Below are 21,134 nucleotides of genomic sequence, written 5' to 3'. Positions count from 1 at the left end.
TTCGTGTCTATTTGATAATCTAATGCTCGAGCAACATCCTTCACTATTTGCATTGTATTCTCATTAGCCTGACAAGGAATACCATGAAGTTCCAATGTGTCCCTTCGTTCGTACTGATCTAATTCATCAATCTGCAATTCCAAAGATTGTACTTGCTTTCGTAATCTTAAGTTCTCAGACTTTATATTGTCAATTGTATCATAACACTTTTGCAAAGATTCTCCATGACTCTTCAAAAGCTTAATATTCTCATCTAGTTTCTCATGAGCAAGATTGAACGATTTTCCAAGATCTTCTTCAATAGTTTTTTGAGATAGCTTTAATGTTTCTATTTCTTTCTGAATTGCTAACAATAAATGATACACTTCCTGTATAGTTGGACAATCATTTGACAACGAAACCGGTGTTTCAGTTGTTAAACTTGATCTTCGAGCTTTATCACACCGTTTGCAGCACCAAATTTGGTTTGAATCATGTAAGAATTCGATATCCTTTTCAGTAAAGTCAGCGCATGCTCCATGGAAAACACCAGCACAAGATCCACACTTCACTTTTAAATTTTGATCTTGCCGAGTAATTGGCTTAGAACATTTCTCACAAAGTCCCATGTTTGTACTAATATACACTACTACCAAGAAAACAATAAAAACAAGTTCAGTTTAATGTCTGTTAATAATTGAAAATATAATCGAAGAAGAAAAAAATCAGGCAAAAAATAATCGAGAAAAATAATCGAACGATTGTGTGACTGTGCTCCGCCATATAGTTCCAATATAAGAGCTGGCAATCTTGCCAAGCATGAGACTCGGTTCTATTCTGTGACTCGGTTTGTTTACATTGAGCAGTTCAACTTTAAATTAACTAATTCGATTCATACAGTTCATTCTTCCACTGTCCAACTTCACAATTACATAAACAGAGTACTTACGTGAAAGAAATCACTATAATCTTCAGTTCCACATTATTAATAAACACAGAAAAGTTTATCCAAAGGCGGAGCACAATTACAACCCGTTAACATCACGCCATGGTCAGTGTTGCATCACTTCTGCATCAGCATACATAAAAATTCATTGCTTAAAAACACACAGGATGTAAGAGAAAAAATAATGAAAATAGTCATGGACAATTTGCCGAGCAATACTAGTGGATCCCACTGTACGCTATATTTACACTAGGCTATGCACTTGTATTTTTTCCTCAGTGCACAACATGTTTGTGCATGTTTATATTTTAACAAATGATGATACTTGCATTCCACTTATGTTTCTGACAAACTGTTAATTGTTATAAAATGTAAAATATATTCACATTCTCATTCTCTAATCATATATTTATGCCGTGCAAATAAGCAATAAATTCGATATTTCATAACTTGAACATTTGAAGCAATTATAGTATCATTCATTTGCATGTCAGAAGTTAAGTTTAAGATGTTACAAGGTATATTTATTTAAACTCATCCTCATACCTATGTGGGAATTATGTAGAAATTAATGAAAATGAATAGTAGTATTAATCGTGACAATAGATAGCGTGAATAATTAGCGATATAAAGTCTCGCAGCAGCGGTCCTTAACAATCATATGAAATATGAATTGGAGAAAGGTGGATGACTTGTGCGCTCCTAAGGATAATTACTCATAGTCGGGCATGTAATGGAGTTAAACGAATTGTAAAGGGTAAAGACACATAAATTTTGATTGGAATACTTTCAATCCGTCAATACTTTTTTCTTCAGGGCAGAAATATAGTTTTCTTGAAACATTAATTTAAAACAAAATTAAAGGCGTACAGCCAACTACAAAGTTTAATTCATTGAGTTCCATTCACTTGATCATACAAGTATAAGTTTCACTATGATATGAGATATGTCAATAATATTAATGTCTAATTTTGAATACAAGGAAATTAACCTATAGTCTAGTTTTATCTATTAAGTTAGTAAAAACAATAATACTTTAAGAAAGTTAAGAAGTAATGTAGTGTATTTTGTAATAATAAGAAAAGTTTTAAAGTTAATGTCCATTAATGGAAAATATGACACAAATAATCTTCTATATAACAAATGTTACATTAGCAAGCTCCTTAGTATCGTTCTAAATTTAGATGTATTTTTATTCTTGAAGAGATAGATAATAGTAGGCAAATTGTCCATCATTATTTTCATTTTTTTTCTACATCCTGTGTTGTTTAAAATAATGGAAAGCAGATGTTGTCCTCTGCTTATTTCAATTTGTGATCACCAGATTGGGGAAAACAGACTGGAAGAAAATGTTGATGGACAATTCGCCTACCATTTCTTTTGCCATTGGTGTACAATTCTCTCTCGTTTTTCTCTACATATTCACATAAAGCAATAAAAATACACTGCTAATTTTTCATTCTATTTTGGTTATTTATTAAACTGTACGTGTTTGCATTTATATTTGATAAATTTGCTTTGCTCTTCCGGCCATTGAAGTCAATTGAGATGAAGAAGAAGTGATAAAATAGATGAATGTCCAATCACAGTTCCCCTTCCTTATAAGAGCGACTACAAGAAAAAGAACCTTCGTTGAAAAGTCCCCGCGCACGTTCCTCCTCTTCCGTTCAACTCGGGCTATAAGAGAGCTGCTCCACTCTCCCCCTCCCCTCCACACTGGAGTACGGTGCACAGGAGTCGCGAGTCTGCACAGGTTTCTTTGCTTGTGGCTCCACTAACTATAATAGTAATATAAAAATGTACACTCACCTCACTTAGTTATCCGGCAGTTTGTTTCTTTATACATCATATTTGGAGAAGATACAATTCAATCTATAGGTGTACACTGTATATAATACACCTTATTACTGACTTCCTTGACCCTGGATGTACAGGGACAATAAAAACAAAGAAAAGAGCATAATTTTCTCTTCGGAGAAGATGTTGAACCTAAACCAAAAATAACACAAATAATGAACTCAACAATGTAAATTGATGAGATTTAGTAAATCATTTGATGAAGTGAACTAATTCTGAGTGGACTAATCGCAAAGGACATAATCAGCTCAGATCCTATTACTTCTTCATGGTATGTGACGTAAAGTTCCCGCCCAACCGTTTGACGGCGTTAGTGGTTATCGCATCTCCTTTTGCACAGCCTGTAGTACACATCCTCATCTAGACATTGTTCTTGTTCTGGTGTTTAATATCTGCATACTGCAGCACTGTCGTTCTGTCATTTCACGTGACTTCACATTGAAGTGATGCATTCACTTGGCCGGTCACACGTAATCGCACGCAAAAACTTCAACCGTTACCATGGTTTTGGGCCAGGGCTGGTATAAAATATGTCATATTGAATTTGAAGCAGTGAATATGTATCTGCTTTCATCTTCCTGAATAAGCAAGCTTATAAATGCTACAATTCCTCAAAGGAATGCGTTGAGTAAAGTTATATAAAGTGACAAACATATGTTCAACATTTGGATGTGATTTAGCGAGATGCTGAGTTTTGAAACTGAAGATCAGGATTGTAGAAGGCCTGGATGAGGAAATTGCCATGTTGAGTATGCTCGGTGGTGCAATGTATGCATGCTAAATTATAAAAACGAGGACTTACTTTATCTCAAAAAGAGATAATAATATAAATATTTTCTTCTTATAAATAACACTTATATGTTATAAATGTTCTTGTTTATAAATGCATAATTTGATTCTGTTGTAATTTTTGTTATTTCTATTTTTTATCAATATAATAATTATAAAAATATTCATAATTGTTTGAGTATAAAACTATTTATCAGCATATATAAATTGAAATTTCCTTTTCAATATAGAGCCATAGCTTCCTATTGTGCTAATACTCGAGTTTGAATTTAGACCAATGGTTAAAATTAACTACAATCACAACAATTAATCGACAGTGGTCGCAACAATAAGGTAAAATTTTCCACACATATATTCATAAATCCTGTGTGGATGCTTAGGTAAACTTGCAGGGAGACTTCAGGAGCAGGTGGATGAATCAAGTGTCAGAGATTGCCTACTTGTTAAAATTAGCATTCGTCACTGGTAGTCAAAGGCAATGGGAGTTGTATGTCTGGAATAAAGTAAAGTCTCCTTTAAGGTAGAAGAGAGGAGACTGGATTTCATGCCTGGTATACTATTGTGATTCTATTTTAGTTCCATGTCTTATTTGTTTACTCTTGACAGTTTCAGTCATCCATAGCTGAAAGAGAGCAGAAAGCCTGCGCTAGAGCAGGATCTGTAGCTGAAGAGGCTCTGAATGCCATAAGAACAGTGTTTGCCTTTGGTGGACAAGCAAAAGAACTCCAAAGGTATGTTCTTCAATTTATTGTCCTATTGCTATGAAGACAGTTGTGAAATGTGGTCAGATTTACCTTTTACAAGCTGCGTGTGATTCGATTCAGCTTCAGTACGGTATCAGATTTTCGCTGACATATCTATTTGAATACGAAGAAGAAACATGCCAATCTACAATTTCTGATAAATGAAAATAGAATGAGGAACTGTATGACAAGCATAAATTGTGTAGTAAAAATTGACAGGCTGTGGTGTCAGCCTCTGTCTCGGTGGCTAGTGTAATGCACTAGAAAGTCAAATTTGAATCCTGGACGGGCATAGATGTATCATTGTGCTTGCCCTGTCACCAATTTCATGACTCCATCATTTTCCTCATCATTGTGATTAATGCAGGAAGTTGAAGAGTAATGTAAAATAAATGAAATAAAATAGAAACCGCTGAAGCAACTATCAACCATTGATGGAGATGTTAAACTTTAGCATAGAGCCACTTTTGCCACTGACTACCCTCTCAAGATGGGAGGTTTGCAAGCATACACTTTTCAAATGTGCCCTAATGCACAATAAGTAAATAAATTAAATAACTAATTGCCATAGAGAGATGAAATAAGTGGTTTTTTTTTTTACAGTGACAGAACTGTCAGTGGTAGTAAAATTTAAACATTTTATCTCCAAATAATGGGAGTTAACAAAAAGAAACAAATTTGAAATTTACCAAAAACAAATCTTATTTGGAAGGATTCTATTGTCACCACAATAAACCAAAATGAATGAAAAAGTCTCATATGTAGCACTGTTATGTTCCTACAATCATGTGAAGTTGTGTTGGAAATAAGTACGTTAGGGTAGAAATATTAAAAATAAACCTATGAAAAGCATTGTATCGAAATGTTATTCTTGCATCAACCCTATGGATGTTAATCACTTGAGATTTGCAGGGAATAACATTCGACATCACATGGTCCCTATCGAAATAATTTGAATTAAAAAATATGATAATTTTTTAGAAATTTTGGTATTCGGCCCTATCCTGCCATGTCCACGATAATATTACATAGAAAAACAGTTGGCTCCCATAGTACAAGCATGTACCTAGAATCCAACAAAGATTTGACACATACTCTTGCATAATAAGGTGTAGTGGTAAAAAAACGAAAACATGTGCCATTATACAGGAGAAGTTATTATTTTTTTTTTTTAATATTCGCTTCCTGCATTCATCCCTGGGTCATCAATCAACAGCAATTTAGTGAATTGTACAGACATGTTCATACTATGAGAACCAACTGTTTATTTTCATGTTTACCTAATAGGGGCCTGGTGGAACAAGCTCAAATTTAAAAAAGAATCCAGAAGATTTTTTTTCTTCTTAAATGTGAAGGTGCGTATTTTGTGGTGATTCCCTGCATATTTTAAGCAATTAGCAGCCATAGGACTGATGCTGCAACTAATTTTCAGGAACATTGCTTCTCATACTTTTCCCTGAAAAGAATAACTTTTTATAAAACTACCTCTAAAGAATACTAGCTCTAAGTGAATTGTTTTCATATTCAAGTAGGTCATTCCTTCGTATGTTTACTATTAAAAGAAAGAAACAATTGAAAAACCTTCAGTAGTTTTAAAGAAATAACATGTTAAATGATGCAGTGTGTTGCTGGGACAACTGCTATCCCCGTTGTCTTCTAGTAGATTACAGGCATTGATAGAGGAATGCATATTTCGTTTTTGACGAAAACATGAAATGTGAAATAACACATTGTAATGTTATTTTTTTCATGTTTCTGAAAGGTGTGGGGTGCATTTTCCTAATGTGCTTTGTCACGAAATAATGCGAAATTAACTGCAAAATGTTAAATAGACTTTTAAACACGATATTTACCATTTATATACCAACGTGACACTTTCTGAAGTCAGAATTATCCTGTGACTTATGCAATTCACAGAAAATTGATTAATTCTGCTGTAAATATTTGAGAAACAAAAATGGACCCCTTTGTACAGATAAACTTAATATTCTGGTAATGATTTAATGTGCTATTATTAGAAGGGATATGTTTATATTACGTAATAAGTGCAGTTTTTAAATCAAATTGGGGATTATGTTCACATTTTTAAAACCAAAATGTCATTTCATATGCCACTTTTTCACCTCTATAACAGCGAAATTTCGTTTTATTTACCGCTTTTTAACCCTAAATTGACTCTGTTTTTGTACCAAAATTTTGCTTTTTTATTTACCAAAAATATGTGCCTCTAGGCATTGACAAGCCAGTTGTCCCAGCCGGCTGCTTGAGATTGCATTTTTAATTCTAGATATCATTTGAATATCTTGTGTATGTATGGACTTTGAATAAACTGTTTATTCTTTTAAGAATGAAATATGAATATATGAGTTCCCATTGATAATAATAATCCCATTACTTTATTTTCAAAAAACTATTAATTTGTTTCTCTTTTACTGTGAGGAATCATATTTCACATCCATATGAAAGATTCCAGATATATTAATCTGTTAATGCCAGTATGTTTCTTGTTTTAAATCTGATCTCATAAATTTAGAATTTTAAATCATCTTTGATGTTCCTGTCACTTCTCTGTGCAGGTACGAAAAAGAGTTAACCTACGCTCAGAGGGCAGGTGTAAAACGAGGTATGCTGACGGGTGTCAGTGAGGGAGTAATGGAATTGCTTTCTTATGCTGGATATGCCCTATCATATTGGTACGGAATACAACTGTTTATTGAATCCAAAGCCAATAATGACACTCTGTACACACCCGGTGTTATAAATGTGGTAAGGCTAATATTTGCATGTTTTTCTCAGTAGATACACTATTTAATATGTCACCATTTTTGTTTTTTTCTGTTACAGCATGCTGTGTTTGTAACTGTTTAAGTTAGATTCAACAAACAATGTTTGTAATCTTAAAGCTGTAAAATACAGAATTTTAAGAATTCTCTAAGGTTCAGTATAATAGGCTATGTTATTTTAATATTCTGATTCCACCCTTGTATCTGATAAGGTCAAAATATTATGAACAAACTTGAGTGAAAGTGCCAGAATTGTGAATGCCTATTATAACTGTTTATATATTCTGTGTGCCATAAATAGCGAGCAGAGACCTGCACAAGACCCAGAAGAAATCCATCTGCAAGGAGGTACACCTACAATAATATGCGACACGCACGTCAAGCCTAGGTGTTCAACATCGTGCAAGCGAGCTTGACGCCACAGCAGTGCACAGGCCTCAATGCTTGCCAGGTTTTTCTCTCTATCTGGGTACTAAGAAGTCACGTGAGATTCGATGTAGTTCTTGCGAGCACTATTGTCAGTGTTGCAAATGGCCATTATATTTCACTATGCATGGAAATATTTGAATTTCTGCTAGGCGCACTTGCCTTGAGGTTGTATAACCATTGGCGTAGCAAGGGGTGGGCAAAGTGGGCGACCACCCTGGGAATGTAGGGGCCTCGTGTCCCATGAGGTTGATACGAAAAACGTAATAAATGGAAGTGAGAAAAATAGAAAATGCTAAATTTTGTGGGCAATAAAATCAAAATCTTCTGTTTTTATCTGGCTTTATATTCTAGTTTAACGTTATAATTTGAATCATTATGTCAAATCAGAGGCGGGTTGGAGCTCTAAGCCTAAAGGGCCCCGAAAAAGTGAAAATAATTCTCATTTCTCATGTGAAACATTAACGAAAAAATTGCTTGGACATTCTTTTCCATTTATTCTTTTCTTGAATAAAAAGCACTATGTCTTGCCTTTTCTTCTGTCTCGTGACCTTGCATAGCCTACCCAATTTTAATATGTTAATGATAAAGTACCTCAAACTGCCACAGAGCAAGGTATGGGGCATTTAAATGCTTCCGTTGTTTTCAACTGAAGAAGGACATGGATAATATTAACAGTTCTTCCTTCCTTCCTACAATTTCAGATGCAGCTATTGCTCTCTCTAACGGGCACGAAGATGATTTATTTTCCGAATTTCCTGATCAAGTTCTATGTTTCAGGAATATGCTTAAATCTGAAATCAAGTGCTTCGGCAAAGTTTCTTCTCCTTGATAGCTCTCCTCTAACTTCCAGTGTTCTCTGTATCCTGTACCGCCTTCTGTTTGTTTCCTACTCTTCAAGTAACAACCACAAAAAAAGAACTATCTTTCACAAAATTGAAACTTAGGAAAAACTTCTGGTAGGTAGTGTAGAATGGTATGATTCAGCCCAAATTTAGTGGTCTCAGTAATTTCACTTTTGAACGTGAAAGGGCAAGATGTAATGATGTTGTGAAGTAAAAGTGTCATTCGCTGCACAGAAGCAAGGTGGTTTGATTTAAATTGGGGAATTCTATTTTAAAAAACACTTATTGAAAAAACTTTAAATAAAATTACAGAATAATGTACACAAGAAATTTCTAGATATCAGAATCACTTTTTCTGAAAGTACAGTAATCTTGTAATCATTTAATGGTGTTTATTAGTCTCTAAGAAAGGAAATAAAGGAAACAAAATATATGTACTGATGTATGAAAGTAAATGTAATATGTCATCTGAAAAAAAAATTCCCTTGATTTGAAATTTTGTAATTTTTATAAGCAAAAATAGCCATTTTTTAAATAGAATAATATACAAAATACTAATCATCTTAAACCGTAAATAGTGTCATTATCATTAAACAGTAAATAAATATGGCAGCTGATATTTGGCTAACTATCATTAAAACACTAAAATTAGGCTACAAAGACTAAAAAATATTTTAAGCTATAATTATAGAGTACATCCAGAAAATGTTATTTTCACTGTAAGAAAAGTTACAGAAATTATAATAGTTTCAATGTCTACCACTGCACCATAGGGGAGCACCCCCAAAAAATGTATAATGTAGAACAACCACCAGTCACATAAAGTTCCAAAATATTTACGATGGCACTTTTTGCGAAATTTGGTTTGTACTCCTTTACAGGTGTCAGCAGTGGCGGCGATTAGGGGCTGGGCCGAGAGGGGGCAGTTGTTCCCCACTTTTTGCCACTTTTGCGCAACACTAACCTTATGTATCAAGGGAAAGTAAACTGTCCTTGCCCCCTAGTTTTGGAACCCAATCGCCGCCACTAGGTGTGAGTGATACAAATGTTTTCTACCATGGAATAAATGTCTGCAATTTCAAATTGATAAACGTGATGAACATTTTAAATGCTCCTTGATCAGTTTAGAATCTAAAAGTTGGCAAGGGTGACTGCGTGACTCATGTATCTGGAGATGGTGCAAAACCGGAATGAGTGTTTGCTGAAGATAAGGGAGCTTGGACTTGCAAGGTCTTCCAGTTACCCGTGGGCTTTCGATGCTTGACGGGTCAAGGTGGGCCGATTTGCAGCTCTCTCGTAGCGAGGGACCAATGCAAATTTTTGGTGATGCTGATAAAGTACCAGTATAAAATTTATATATACCGATAGTAGATATTCTACCTAACCAGTATAAATATGCAAATGTTTCTTGAAGAACCACTACCTTAAATAACTTTCATAAGTAATGTAAAAGTTGCATTGATATAGAATCATTCAAATACACCCTGAAATTGCTATTATTTATGTATTTTTTGAGGACAAGGCAGATACATAATTGTAAGAGACAATACATAATGCAAAGTTGACTTTCGGGAAAGGGTGTAATTTGTTTTTCAGTATGCCCTTAACAATGATAAGTATTTCCCAACTGTATCAGGTTTAAATTCAGAAAAAAAAGCTGCATATTTAGATATATACTCTTTAACATAATAATCAGAATGGCAGAATTTTGTGTTATTTTACATTCTCTGCCTAGGATTGGATCAATAAAACCATCAGCAATTGCACTGAAAAGCAAACACCCCAATTTTATGAGTGCAGTAACCATGAGAAAGTATTGTGCATTAACCCCCACCCCCGTAAAGAATCGAAGTCCAGCTGAAAAAATGGGTAAAAAAGTTGAATAGCTCCCTCAAAAATAAACGTAGAGAGGACTTGGTTTTCCGTGATGGGCACAGGCTGCTCTATCAAGTTATGACCAGTTTGTCATTGGTCATTTGGGAATGATCGTGCACTCCCTCCTCCTCCTCCTGACAGGTTTTGTTATTGCCTGATTAATTTTGAAGATCACTGCTTTCATTAACACTGGTTGTGGAGCCTAGGATGAACATGGTAGTGATATTTCTTGTGTGTCAGAGGTGTCTAATTCATGGTGTGGTTCAGTAAAGTAGGTGAAAGTCCTAGTCTCCATCCTAGATGTCCCAACCGGTATTAATTAATTCTTCAAACTTAAGGACAGAAGTAAAAAAAAAGAATGTGGAAATATGGAACTTTACCAACACAAACACACTGATAGTCTTATGTTGGATGATACCAATGCAGTACCGATTAATCTGTTATCATCAGTAGTATATGGATATGTCATTAGCCTTTAGCGAATGAGAGCCTCCTTCACACCGTCAACCTCCCGAAATGAGAAATTTCTACATCCACATGTATGCTTTTCAAACTTTCTGTGGTTGAAAGAAAATTGTTTCAGGAAAATTGATTGTTGTAGAGAGGATTTTTTTTCTTTGGAATGACAGGGATCTTAGTATTTCTATGTAACAATCACTAGGAAAGCTCTACTTAAGAATAAAATACAGGAATAAATTAGAAGTAAATTCATAAATGGACGTTCCTAAGTAAAGTTTTATGTTGCAGGTGTTTTTCAATGTATTGACTATTGGATATAATTGTGGGCAAGTTGCAACTTACACAGAAGTGTTTTCTATTGCTAGAGGGGCTGCTTCATCAGTATTTGAAGTTATTTCACGTGTCCCAATGATAAACTCTGGTGATGAGAAAGGATTAACACCACTTGAAGTTAATGGTGAAGTTGAGTTTGAAGAAGTCCACTTTTCTTACCCTACCAGACCTAATGTGAAGGTAAGGCAGAAACTTTACTTGTTTTTATATTTTTGTTTTCCGTTTTTAATTAGTCATGCGAGGATTTGTTGAAAAACTTTTTGCAGGATATGGATTTATATAAATACAACTGTGATATGTTCTTCTTACCTTTAAAGTTTAAAATTTGGCAGGAATTTGATTTGCATATGTATTTTGTTATTTATGTTCAATTTCTGCCATTTTTGACTTACCTTGACATTGAAGCTGAATAATAATGGATGAAATTGATGAATGGACTCTCACAAAGAACACATATGACCAGGCAAGGATTTGAACCTGGAAACTTCAGTGGCAAGATTGAAAGTCTACCACTTAACATGCTTGGCCACTTCTAGCCAATGTATTTCAGCAAAACAAGTATAGATTATGGTCAGACAACTGCCACAATTACTTTTCTGCACATCCACAATATAAAGATAATAAATAGATAAAGCCACATAAGTTCAGATGATAATCAAACACTTGTAATGAAATTAGCATTTTATGAAGTTGTGATGATGGATTTATATGCATCTTTCAGGTTCTACAGGGATTTAATTTGGTTGTGAAAAGGGGAGAGACAGTAGCTCTTGTCGGAAGCTCAGGATGTGGAAAATCTACATGCATCAATTTGCTTCAAAGGTTTTATGATCCTACTGAAGGATTGGTAAGTATGAGTGTCACATACTTCTCTTCATCCAGGAGAGTAACTTTAGCCTCAAAAACATTGGAATATTTTTGTGAACACAAATGATCATTAACCAAAGTTCAAGAGTAATGTAGTACAATTAGATTATTTTTTTATTCAGTTTATTTTTACTTCACTTTTCTGCCACTTATGGCTAATCTCAAAGATGAGGATGAGTGATGATATTATGAACAAAGAATATCCAAACCTGGCACCCCTGGAATTGCGGCATGGTGTGCTAACCACTCCATCCCGGAGGTTACATGTTACTTTTTCATTTTACGAGGCACATGTCAAAAAAAAGGGCCCATAATTTTTATACTTGGGACTGGCAACACTGACGAAGCTGTGTGTGCCTGGAAACATGTTTAGTATTCTGTGCCTGAAACAGAGGTATATTTCTCACTGTGGAGGTGTGTACTTGCAAGTAGATGAGAAAGTGCGATCTAATCGCTGTATCACCATTACTGATGTAGGCAAGGAGTTTCCTAAAGTGTCTGCAGTGCTGGATCTACAAGCCACAAAACCCCGCAGTGCGGGGGGGACCGGAGACAAGTAAGCCTTTAGGGGGCCCTCAGCCATTGACATAGTAGAGGGTTCGTATATGCGTATGTAAAAATAAAATTAGTTACTCAGGGGTACAGAAACGAATACAATATATACAGGTATAGGTAAAGTTAATGGTAAGAAAATTTCTTATTAAACATTATAACCAATATATTGATTATGGTGTATTAAGTAAATTAGTAGTGCTAGAGGAAAATACGATCAACAAGATCAAATCGGGCTAGAATTTCACGAGAAATGAAGTGGAAGGTTTCTTCAACCTATCGTTAATCAGGGGAAAGTCATGACTGCATGTTTGTAACATATGTATCATTTTCCAGGTGTGAGAATACAGTGTCATATATATATATATATATATATATATATATATATTAGGGATGGGCCGATATGAAATTTTAGCCGATACCGATAAGGTACCGATATAAAATTTATCAATACTGATAACCGATATTCTACCGATCCGATATAAAATTAGAAATGGTCCTTGAAGAACCTGAAAGGTTCATTGACCTCCTTAATAAATGTGTGTTTCAAGGTAACTGCAGTGCAAAAGAAATTGCATATTTAGACATTTACTTTTTTAGAAAGTAGGGCATGGAGATTATCTATAAAAATTACAACAAAATAGCAGAATTTTGCACTAAATTATCAGATATATTTCGATATATCGGATCGGTAAAATAATCGGTAATTTTACCGATAAACCAATACACCGATATGCCTATATCGGCCGATACCGATAGAGTACCAATTAATCGGTCCCATCCCTAATATATATATATATATATATATATATATATATATATAACATCACCTGGGGGGCAGGGGACTCTGGCCCCTCCAGTTCTCATTTGCTCCCTCCCCTATAAGTGCCTCAATGTATTGCATAACTTTCAACACATTACACAACTTTTGCACACAGAAACTTCGCACACAACAGGTGGGAAATTACGCAGGATTCTGCTCTGAAATGGGCAACATGTATAGTATATAATCAGGATTACTATTTTTTTACATGTGCCTGTAAACATGTGTGTGCTACTTCATACTACATTGATGTGGCTAAAAGTTGCAGTGTTACATATTTATACCAATGCTTAACCAATGTTCAAAACAATAAATACTTGTATGTGTGTGGGTGGGGGGGGGGGGGTGGCTAAAGAGTCAGGCAACCCAAGTGATTGCCCTGTGCACCATCCTCGATGGCACTTATTTCTGATTACATAAATGTGGATATTTGTTTCGTAATGAGTTGGATTTCTGTAGAAAAAAATAATTGAAGTAACTTCTCAATGACAAATGAATATTGCAAAATCATGTAGCAATTTAAACCAAGAGACTAATGTTATTTTTATATCAACCTACAATATACGCATTCTTTCATATTAAGCCATTGAAAAAACAATGCTATTATTTATCGTGGTTAAAATATACAACACGGTCATGTTTTTTATTGGCCGAAGGTGGAAAGTAGTGGAATCAGAGTACAAGTTGAGGTGGCGGTTAACAGGGTGGACAGTTGAGGTGCCAAAAATCGACCTCGCCTGAATTAAAATTTACAATTTTTCAAAGGTTAACTCAAGCGTATAAGGTCCCAACTTTAACACCCCCGCAAACAGGAAGAAATCCGTATTTATGCTTTACTTTTGGCTCTCCCAAATCTCTGAAGAAATCGGCGCCTATGCACATCACTCTCTTCCCATTTAAAAATTTTGAGTTGAATTCAATTTGGTGGCCATCTGCTTGGAAAACACACCAATGTGGTTACCCCTAAGCCTAACCTGTTTCTATCATGACCTTCCTGTACCTGATCAAGAATTACATACATATATATATTTGCTTTTGTGTGTGTGTGAGGGTAGATAAGTAGAGGGGGTGGCCTTCGGTAATATTTTGCGGGGGGGCAAAGATTTGTAGATCCGGCACTGAGTGTCTGATAAATCATTGCACCGAATTGTAATGGACAATCTGGGTTATCGCAAAACATGTGTGCGAGGTGGGTGCCAAAAATGTTGACACACACAAAGTTGAAAGAATGAAATCAGCACGTGATTTATTTGGTCCGCTGGGAGAAGGATGAGGATGACTTGTTTTCTCACATAGTGACTGGAGACAAAACCTGGATATCGTACGTCACTGGTGAGTCGAAGCAGCAATCCATGTAATGGTGTCAGTCCGGTTCACCGAAACCGAAGAATTTGAAGCAAACACCATCACATCGCAAAATCATGGCAACGGTGTTTTGGGACCAAAACGGTGTAATCCTCGTGGAATTCTGGTGCAGTGGTAGTATTGTCACCTTGTAATCAAGGGGTCCTGGGTTCAACACCCGGTGGAGGCACATAGTAATTCAGATACCACTTTAAACTGTAGGTCCAGTCCCAATTAGCCATACTCTGCATAAAGTGGACTTAAAACACCAATTCAATCAATCAATCCTTGTGGAGTTCCTGGAACCGGGACGAACCATCCCAGCATATGTGTATTGACAAACACTGTCTAATCTGCGACGTGCCATCCAAAACCAGCAAAGAGGAATGTTACAGTCTGGAATTCTGCTTATTCATGACAACACCCACCCACACACAGCTGACCTTACTTTTGCGACAATTTAAAAAAATTCCGATGGGAATGTTTTAATCACCCACCATACAGTCCTGATCTTGCCCCAAGTGATTACTTTCTGTTCCTTCACCTCAAAAAGTGGCTTGCTAAACTGTTCCTTCACCTCAAAAAGTGGCTTGCTTCACAACGTTTCGATGATAGTGAAGTTCTCAAGACATCAGTTCTTGGCTCACCGAGATCCCAGGTGGCAGATTTCTATGCAAAGGGTCTACGTAAACTTGTTCCACAGTACCAAAAATGCTTGTAGAAAAATAGCCAGGGTATGCACTTGTATAGCATCAAAATAAAAATTTTCTCGCTTGATTTTATTCTCTATAATAACAAATTGTCCCTTTTATTACATGCCCCTCATACATTGGTACTTGTAATGCATTACTGAAATTACAAGAATAGTAATTGTACTGGTACTTCGTTCATTTTGGTTACTTATTTGCGTTACCATGATAATTTCAGAACTGAAGAATGTATTTGCCAGGATGAAGCATGGTTTGTTGTTTTGTTTGAATCTTGTGCATGTAAAGTTACACGGGAATACATACACTACAGGGAATGAATGTGATACTTGTGTGAACAGTTAAATGTCATTACTGTGTGACAAAGGAATGGTTACTGTAATGCATTACTGTTCAGACAAACATAACCAACTCTGCCATTAACACAAGAGAACCTCTCAGTATATGTTCTGTCTGTTTATAGTGTACTAAGATTGACATAAGTTTTCTTTTTTTGAAAAAATTGAAAACTTATGCTTCTTGTGTTTGTTGCATTCTAATGTCGGATATGATAAATAAAACACAAGTAAATAGATTTATTTCTTTCCTGTTAGATCAAATTAGATGGAGTTGATATTAAGGAGTTGAATCTCATGTGGCTACGAAGATGTTTTGCTACAGTTAAACAAGAACCTGTTCTGTTCAGGACAACTATTGCTGAAAATATTTGCTTCGGTAATGAAGCTGCCACTGAAGAACAAATACAAAACGCAGCCAAGGAGGCTAATGCACATGATTTTATTATGTCACTTCCACAGGTTAGTAGTACTGCATAATTATAGGCCAATAAGGTTGTGATGCTTCTAACTGCAGTCGGAATGTTTTGTTTTTAATGTTGGGCTGAACCAATACTCATATGAATGTATTGGTATTGTTATCTGAACATATTGGTTGGAGTCTTATCACTGATAACCACCAATATTTTGCAGTCTGGGTGTTGCACGGAGTCCAAAAAAATTATAACAAAAAGGCATAATTTTGTACTAAATTATAAGATAGTTATACAATATACATATATATAATCTAGGATCGGTAAAATAATCCGATTCACTGATATATGTATATTGGCTGGTACTGATACGGTACTGATTAATCTGTTCCATCCCTAATTAATATATACATAAAATACGTATAATATACAGGGTGAGTCATAAGTCTCCATACAAATGGTGAAAACGGTGTCTAATGTTTATTTTTCCTTTTCAGGCAGGTGAACCAATGAAAAGAGGTGCCACTAACGAAAGAAGAACGGATTGACATCATTCTGTTGGTTGGGACTGGTACCACCCTTCATGTAACATGTACATTCAATGCAACCCACAGAACGCAGATAACTCGTGGCACCTGCGTTACCCTCCTTTCATCTGTTGCTGTCTTTGGGCTTCCAGGTCTGCTTTCGTCGGCGACGGAACCTGTCGTTCTGAATTTCTTGATAAGTTTGGCCATGGTGCCATGGGTTATCTGCGTTCATGGGTTGCATTGAATGTACGTGCTACATGATGGGTGGTACCACTCCCAGCCAACAGAATGATGTCAATCCGTTCTTCCTTCGTTAGTGGTATCTCTCTTTATTGGTTCACCTGCCTGAAAAGAAAAAAAATAAACATTAGTCACCGTTTTCACCATTTGTATGGAGACTTATGACTCACCCTGTATATATTCTGAACTATTTTGAATTGTTACAATTTTCAAGTATCAGTATTGGTATTGGTTTAAATAGATAAGAGTGTAATCAGTGGTATTAGCTCAAAGTGATATCGGCATCCCTAGTTTAGTTCGTTGTCCTGTGTGAGTGGTGCAAATGGTATATCTATGGTGGGTCATTACATCTCCAGAGAAATGGTAGCTTCCCATATTTAAGGGGGAAAAAAAGTGTTTTCACTATTAATGTATATTGGCATCATGATGACTAGGGCTCGGATAGTTATGCACTAAAAAAATGCAAAATATGCACTAAAAAGTGTAAAATATGCACTTAAATATGCACTTTATAAACCTATTTCATTTATAAATGCTGTATATTACAAACTATGAAAGATTACATGCCAGGCAATGAATATGCATTATTCTGAATGCTCATTCGCTACACAGATTTTTTTCAATTAATATGGTTCTGCGTTAAATGAAACACAATACACTACAGATCAAGATCATGATTGCATTTGATAACAACATATCTGAAATTTGCGAACTTGAAACTCCTGTTTTCAGCTAGAATAGTCTTATATTCAGAAACACATGTTACACTTTGCAAGATACAAGTGGACTGTATTTTAGTTCAACAAAGTCAGACACATCAAATTACAGATCATCCACACATTGTCCATTTGCGATAAGAAACTTACACGTGGCATTGCCAGCTTATTCGATTTTTGAATTGAGAATGACGTACTTGCCACATTTCATACAATCCAGGAAAAGGAGAGAAGAAACAGAAATGATAAAGAAAAGAGAAAAGAAGCGAGGAGATGAATAATAAATACAGTATATGCTCGGTGTTGGTTGTGGGTACAAAAGTATGCACAACATCAATTTATTTTCATACAAATATGCACCTGCCTGTGAAATATGCATTTTTAGTTAAAAATCCTTAAATATGCATTTGCATATGCAATATGCAAAATGCATAATTATCCGAGCCCTAATGATGACTGTATACATATAGTCTGTGTTAATTTTGGAAAATATTTATAAACAACTTTAAGGGCATACCTCAAAGGGGGTATCATCCAAGTTTTAATGAATTGGTAAAGGCAAAAGTGAAATTGTAAGGTTCCCTGTGCATATAGCACTGTGCTGTGAAGTAACATTTATTAATGCATGATATTTTCTATTATGTCATACAGAATATTTGATGATTTAATGAAATAAAATATATTATTAAAACTAGTTAATATCTGCAGTTGTGGTTTCCTTGTATTTTTTTTATTTGTTTTCTTGTTTGAAGAAATATGACACAATAGTCGGGGAAGGAGGTGCATGGTTGAGTGGAGGGCAGAAGCAGCGTATAGCAATAGCACGTGCCTTAGTAAGAGATCCACTGGTCCTTCTTCTGGATGAAGCAACCTCTTCCTTAGATGCAACAAATGAATTACATGTTCAAGCTGCTCTAGACAAGGTATGTATTTTGATTTCTCAGATTTTGTTATTGTAAAGTGCATTCAGTTTGGCTTGGTGCTGAGGTAGCACATGACTGCAGATGGCAAAGCATAATGCTGATGCTGGCAATTTTGATCTGTAATATTCTCCACTTATTTTTACACACATATCTAGCTTGCAGACAATTAGATTCATATTGCATAACGAGTACTAACATGTGTTATAAGAGTTGTTCAAAGTAGTTGCCAACTGGATTCACACAGCTTTGGATGAAATTTTTATTGACACGCAAAATTTCCTCCTCTGAAATTCCTGTAAGTTCTCTTCTTATATGTATTGTCTTTCAATTCATCTATAGTGTGGAGATTGTTTTTGTAGGCTCTATTTTGGGGTGGGTGGGTGTTCTTTGCAAGGTTGGTTTTAACAGCTTAGTAGCCCTATGGGTTGGTTTTTTTTTTTTTTTTGAAATACCTACTTCCTGTGGAACACATTGTAGGGATTTATGTAGAGAGCATTCTAATGATGCCCCAATTTCATCGAGTCTTTCTTCTGTTCGAATCCTTCGTATTCCCTCAGCAATTCTATTGTTTAACAATCCAGTTTCTCTTAATCTCAGAACAAGTTGCCTAACTGTTGCTCTACCTGGAGCTGCAATGCCAGGTAATTTCTGTGAAAATTGACGATTTGTCTCTCACATTTGACATTAGTATCATATACAAAAATTCTTTCTACAGATGTGAACTTTTCGGCTGGCATGTCAATGGTCACACAATCTTATTAAACACACACTGAAATTGCACAGAAATAACTAACACTGAAAGTTATATATTTGATCTATGAGAGACATCACACTGGACAAACGTGCGCACATACACTAGAATTAAACAGAGAGAAATTACGCTGGTAAGACTAACAGAACTGTACTGGTAAGTGAGCAACAACAATTGTGCCTGGAATTTGAACTTCAGACAGTGTGTTGCTTTGTGCACTGTAACTACGCTGACAACTCGCATCTAGCGTTTAACAAAACACACACAAGAAAGGGGGAACCCCTAAGTTAGCCCACCTCCACATGCATACTTTCGAGATTAGAGGGTATGCGCTTAAGTCCTGGTGCCTTTAAATAAACCAGGACGTCGGTTGCTCTAAATTTAATCGGTTCCCCTGCCTTTTTATTTCTTGTCATATTTATTTATTATTTATAATTAGCAAACAAAACATGTACAATACATAATGTAAAGGTGATATGCTCTTCTTACCATATTTCTTTCTCATTTTTTTCTCAACAACTTTATCTTTGCGTGATGAAATAGAAATGTTCAAGCTTAATAAAATGTAGTTTATCATTGAAGATATTATTTACATGTTTTGAAACAATTAAAATTCGGACTTAAGAAGCAATTTTCTTCTGGGTATTTATTTACTCAGCATGCATCCTTACATCCCTGCAGAAAGTACCTATCCTTCAAGGTTAACAATGGCAAGAAAACAACTTGCAAACAGAACAAATATGTCAATCAATATTTCATCAAAAGTTGACAGGAATGTGTGAATGCAGATAGGAGTGTGAGCTCTCAAAATATTACATAAAGAAAAATGTCTTTGCTTGCCTGTAACAGCTGTAAATTAGGAGAAAAAATGTACAATTAAGTCTCTTTAGATTTTATATTGTTCTCCTGTATTATTGTTGGTTTTTTAATCTTTATTTTCTCAATATACTGTTTTGTGTTGTGTATTATTCTTAGTTTATGCCTTTTATGCTAATGGTGATTCAGTGGTGCTTGAGGAGTGATATTTCATTTGGTTCTAGCTGGGGAGATGCTCCTGTGGTTTAACATGCTGTCAATGAGACAGGTGGCAGGATGCTTTGCATAAATGTTTTCACCCCCACCCCCTTCCCTCCCACATTTTGAGTACAGATTATGAGGATGAACATGAAGAAGAGAGACAAGCAAAGAACAACCATGTCCAGGCCAGGACTCAAACTTGGAACTTTCAGTGATGAGATGTGTGAGTTGACCACTGATGATCACCTCACCTCCAAGAATCCCAGGTTCGAATCGGATCATTCCATGTCAAATCATCCAGGAGATGTCACCAACCCTCTCCAATTTTGATGAAATTTGGTACACTTATAGAATTTTTGACGCTGATTCCAAAAAATTCAATTTTATTGAGATTGGTCGAAGGGTTCAGAAGTTACGAGCTTTTCAAAATCTCAGTATATGCCACTTCAAAGGGCATGCATGCATTAGGCTATAAGTGATTGTGTCTTCCCTCAGGTTTGTCTCAGAACCTTCCAAGATTTTCATATTTTGTTCAGAATGGTGTAATCTTTCATTTAAATAAGGTTTCAGATGAGTGCATCAATAACCATGTATTTTCATGCTTGTATTTTTGTATTAAATTAAAAACAAAAGACAAATTAATAACCAACAGCTCATTCAACAGCTTCAATTTCAATGTGGAACCGTCATCAGAAGTTCCATAATGTACCAAATTTCATCAAAATCGGAGATGGTGGATGACATTTTTACCAAATTCTGTAGGATTTGACATGGGATGACCCAATCCTAGCCTGGACATGGGTGTTCCTTTGTGAATGTGCTTTCACCACTTTAATCATTATTTCATCCTCATTGTCTCAATTACCCAAATGTAGCATAAC

The 21,134-nt window shown here is 35.5% G+C and overlaps 1 protein-coding gene across 2 annotated transcripts in view; it reads left to right on the top strand.

Moving 5' to 3' along the window:
- LOC145986516 (ATP-dependent translocase ABCB1-like) overlaps positions 1 to 21,134 on the top strand; it is a 139,877-nt gene that overhangs the window by 44,620 nt on the left and 74,123 nt on the right. For both annotated transcript variants that reach the window (XM_083120622.1, XM_083120623.1), the window contains exons 8-13: positions 4,178 to 4,302; positions 6,891 to 7,080; positions 10,991 to 11,215; positions 11,757 to 11,882; positions 15,922 to 16,125; positions 18,315 to 18,485. In XM_083120622.1, the coding sequence (XP_082976748.1) occupies positions 4,178 to 4,302; positions 6,891 to 7,080; positions 10,991 to 11,215; positions 11,757 to 11,882; positions 15,922 to 16,125; positions 18,315 to 18,485 (1,041 nt within the window). The remainder of the gene's footprint in view (positions 1 to 4,177; positions 4,303 to 6,890; positions 7,081 to 10,990; positions 11,216 to 11,756; positions 11,883 to 15,921; positions 16,126 to 18,314; positions 18,486 to 21,134) is intronic.

Source organism: Lepisma saccharinum, chromosome 4 (genome assembly GCF_977018435.1).
Source record: "Lepisma saccharinum chromosome 4, izLepSacc3.1, whole genome shotgun sequence".
Classification (NCBI taxonomy): domain Eukaryota; kingdom Metazoa; phylum Arthropoda; class Insecta; order Zygentoma; family Lepismatidae; genus Lepisma; species Lepisma saccharinum.
The sequence above is the reverse complement of the archived record's forward strand: the minus strand, read 5'-3'. Positions and strand labels throughout refer to the sequence as shown.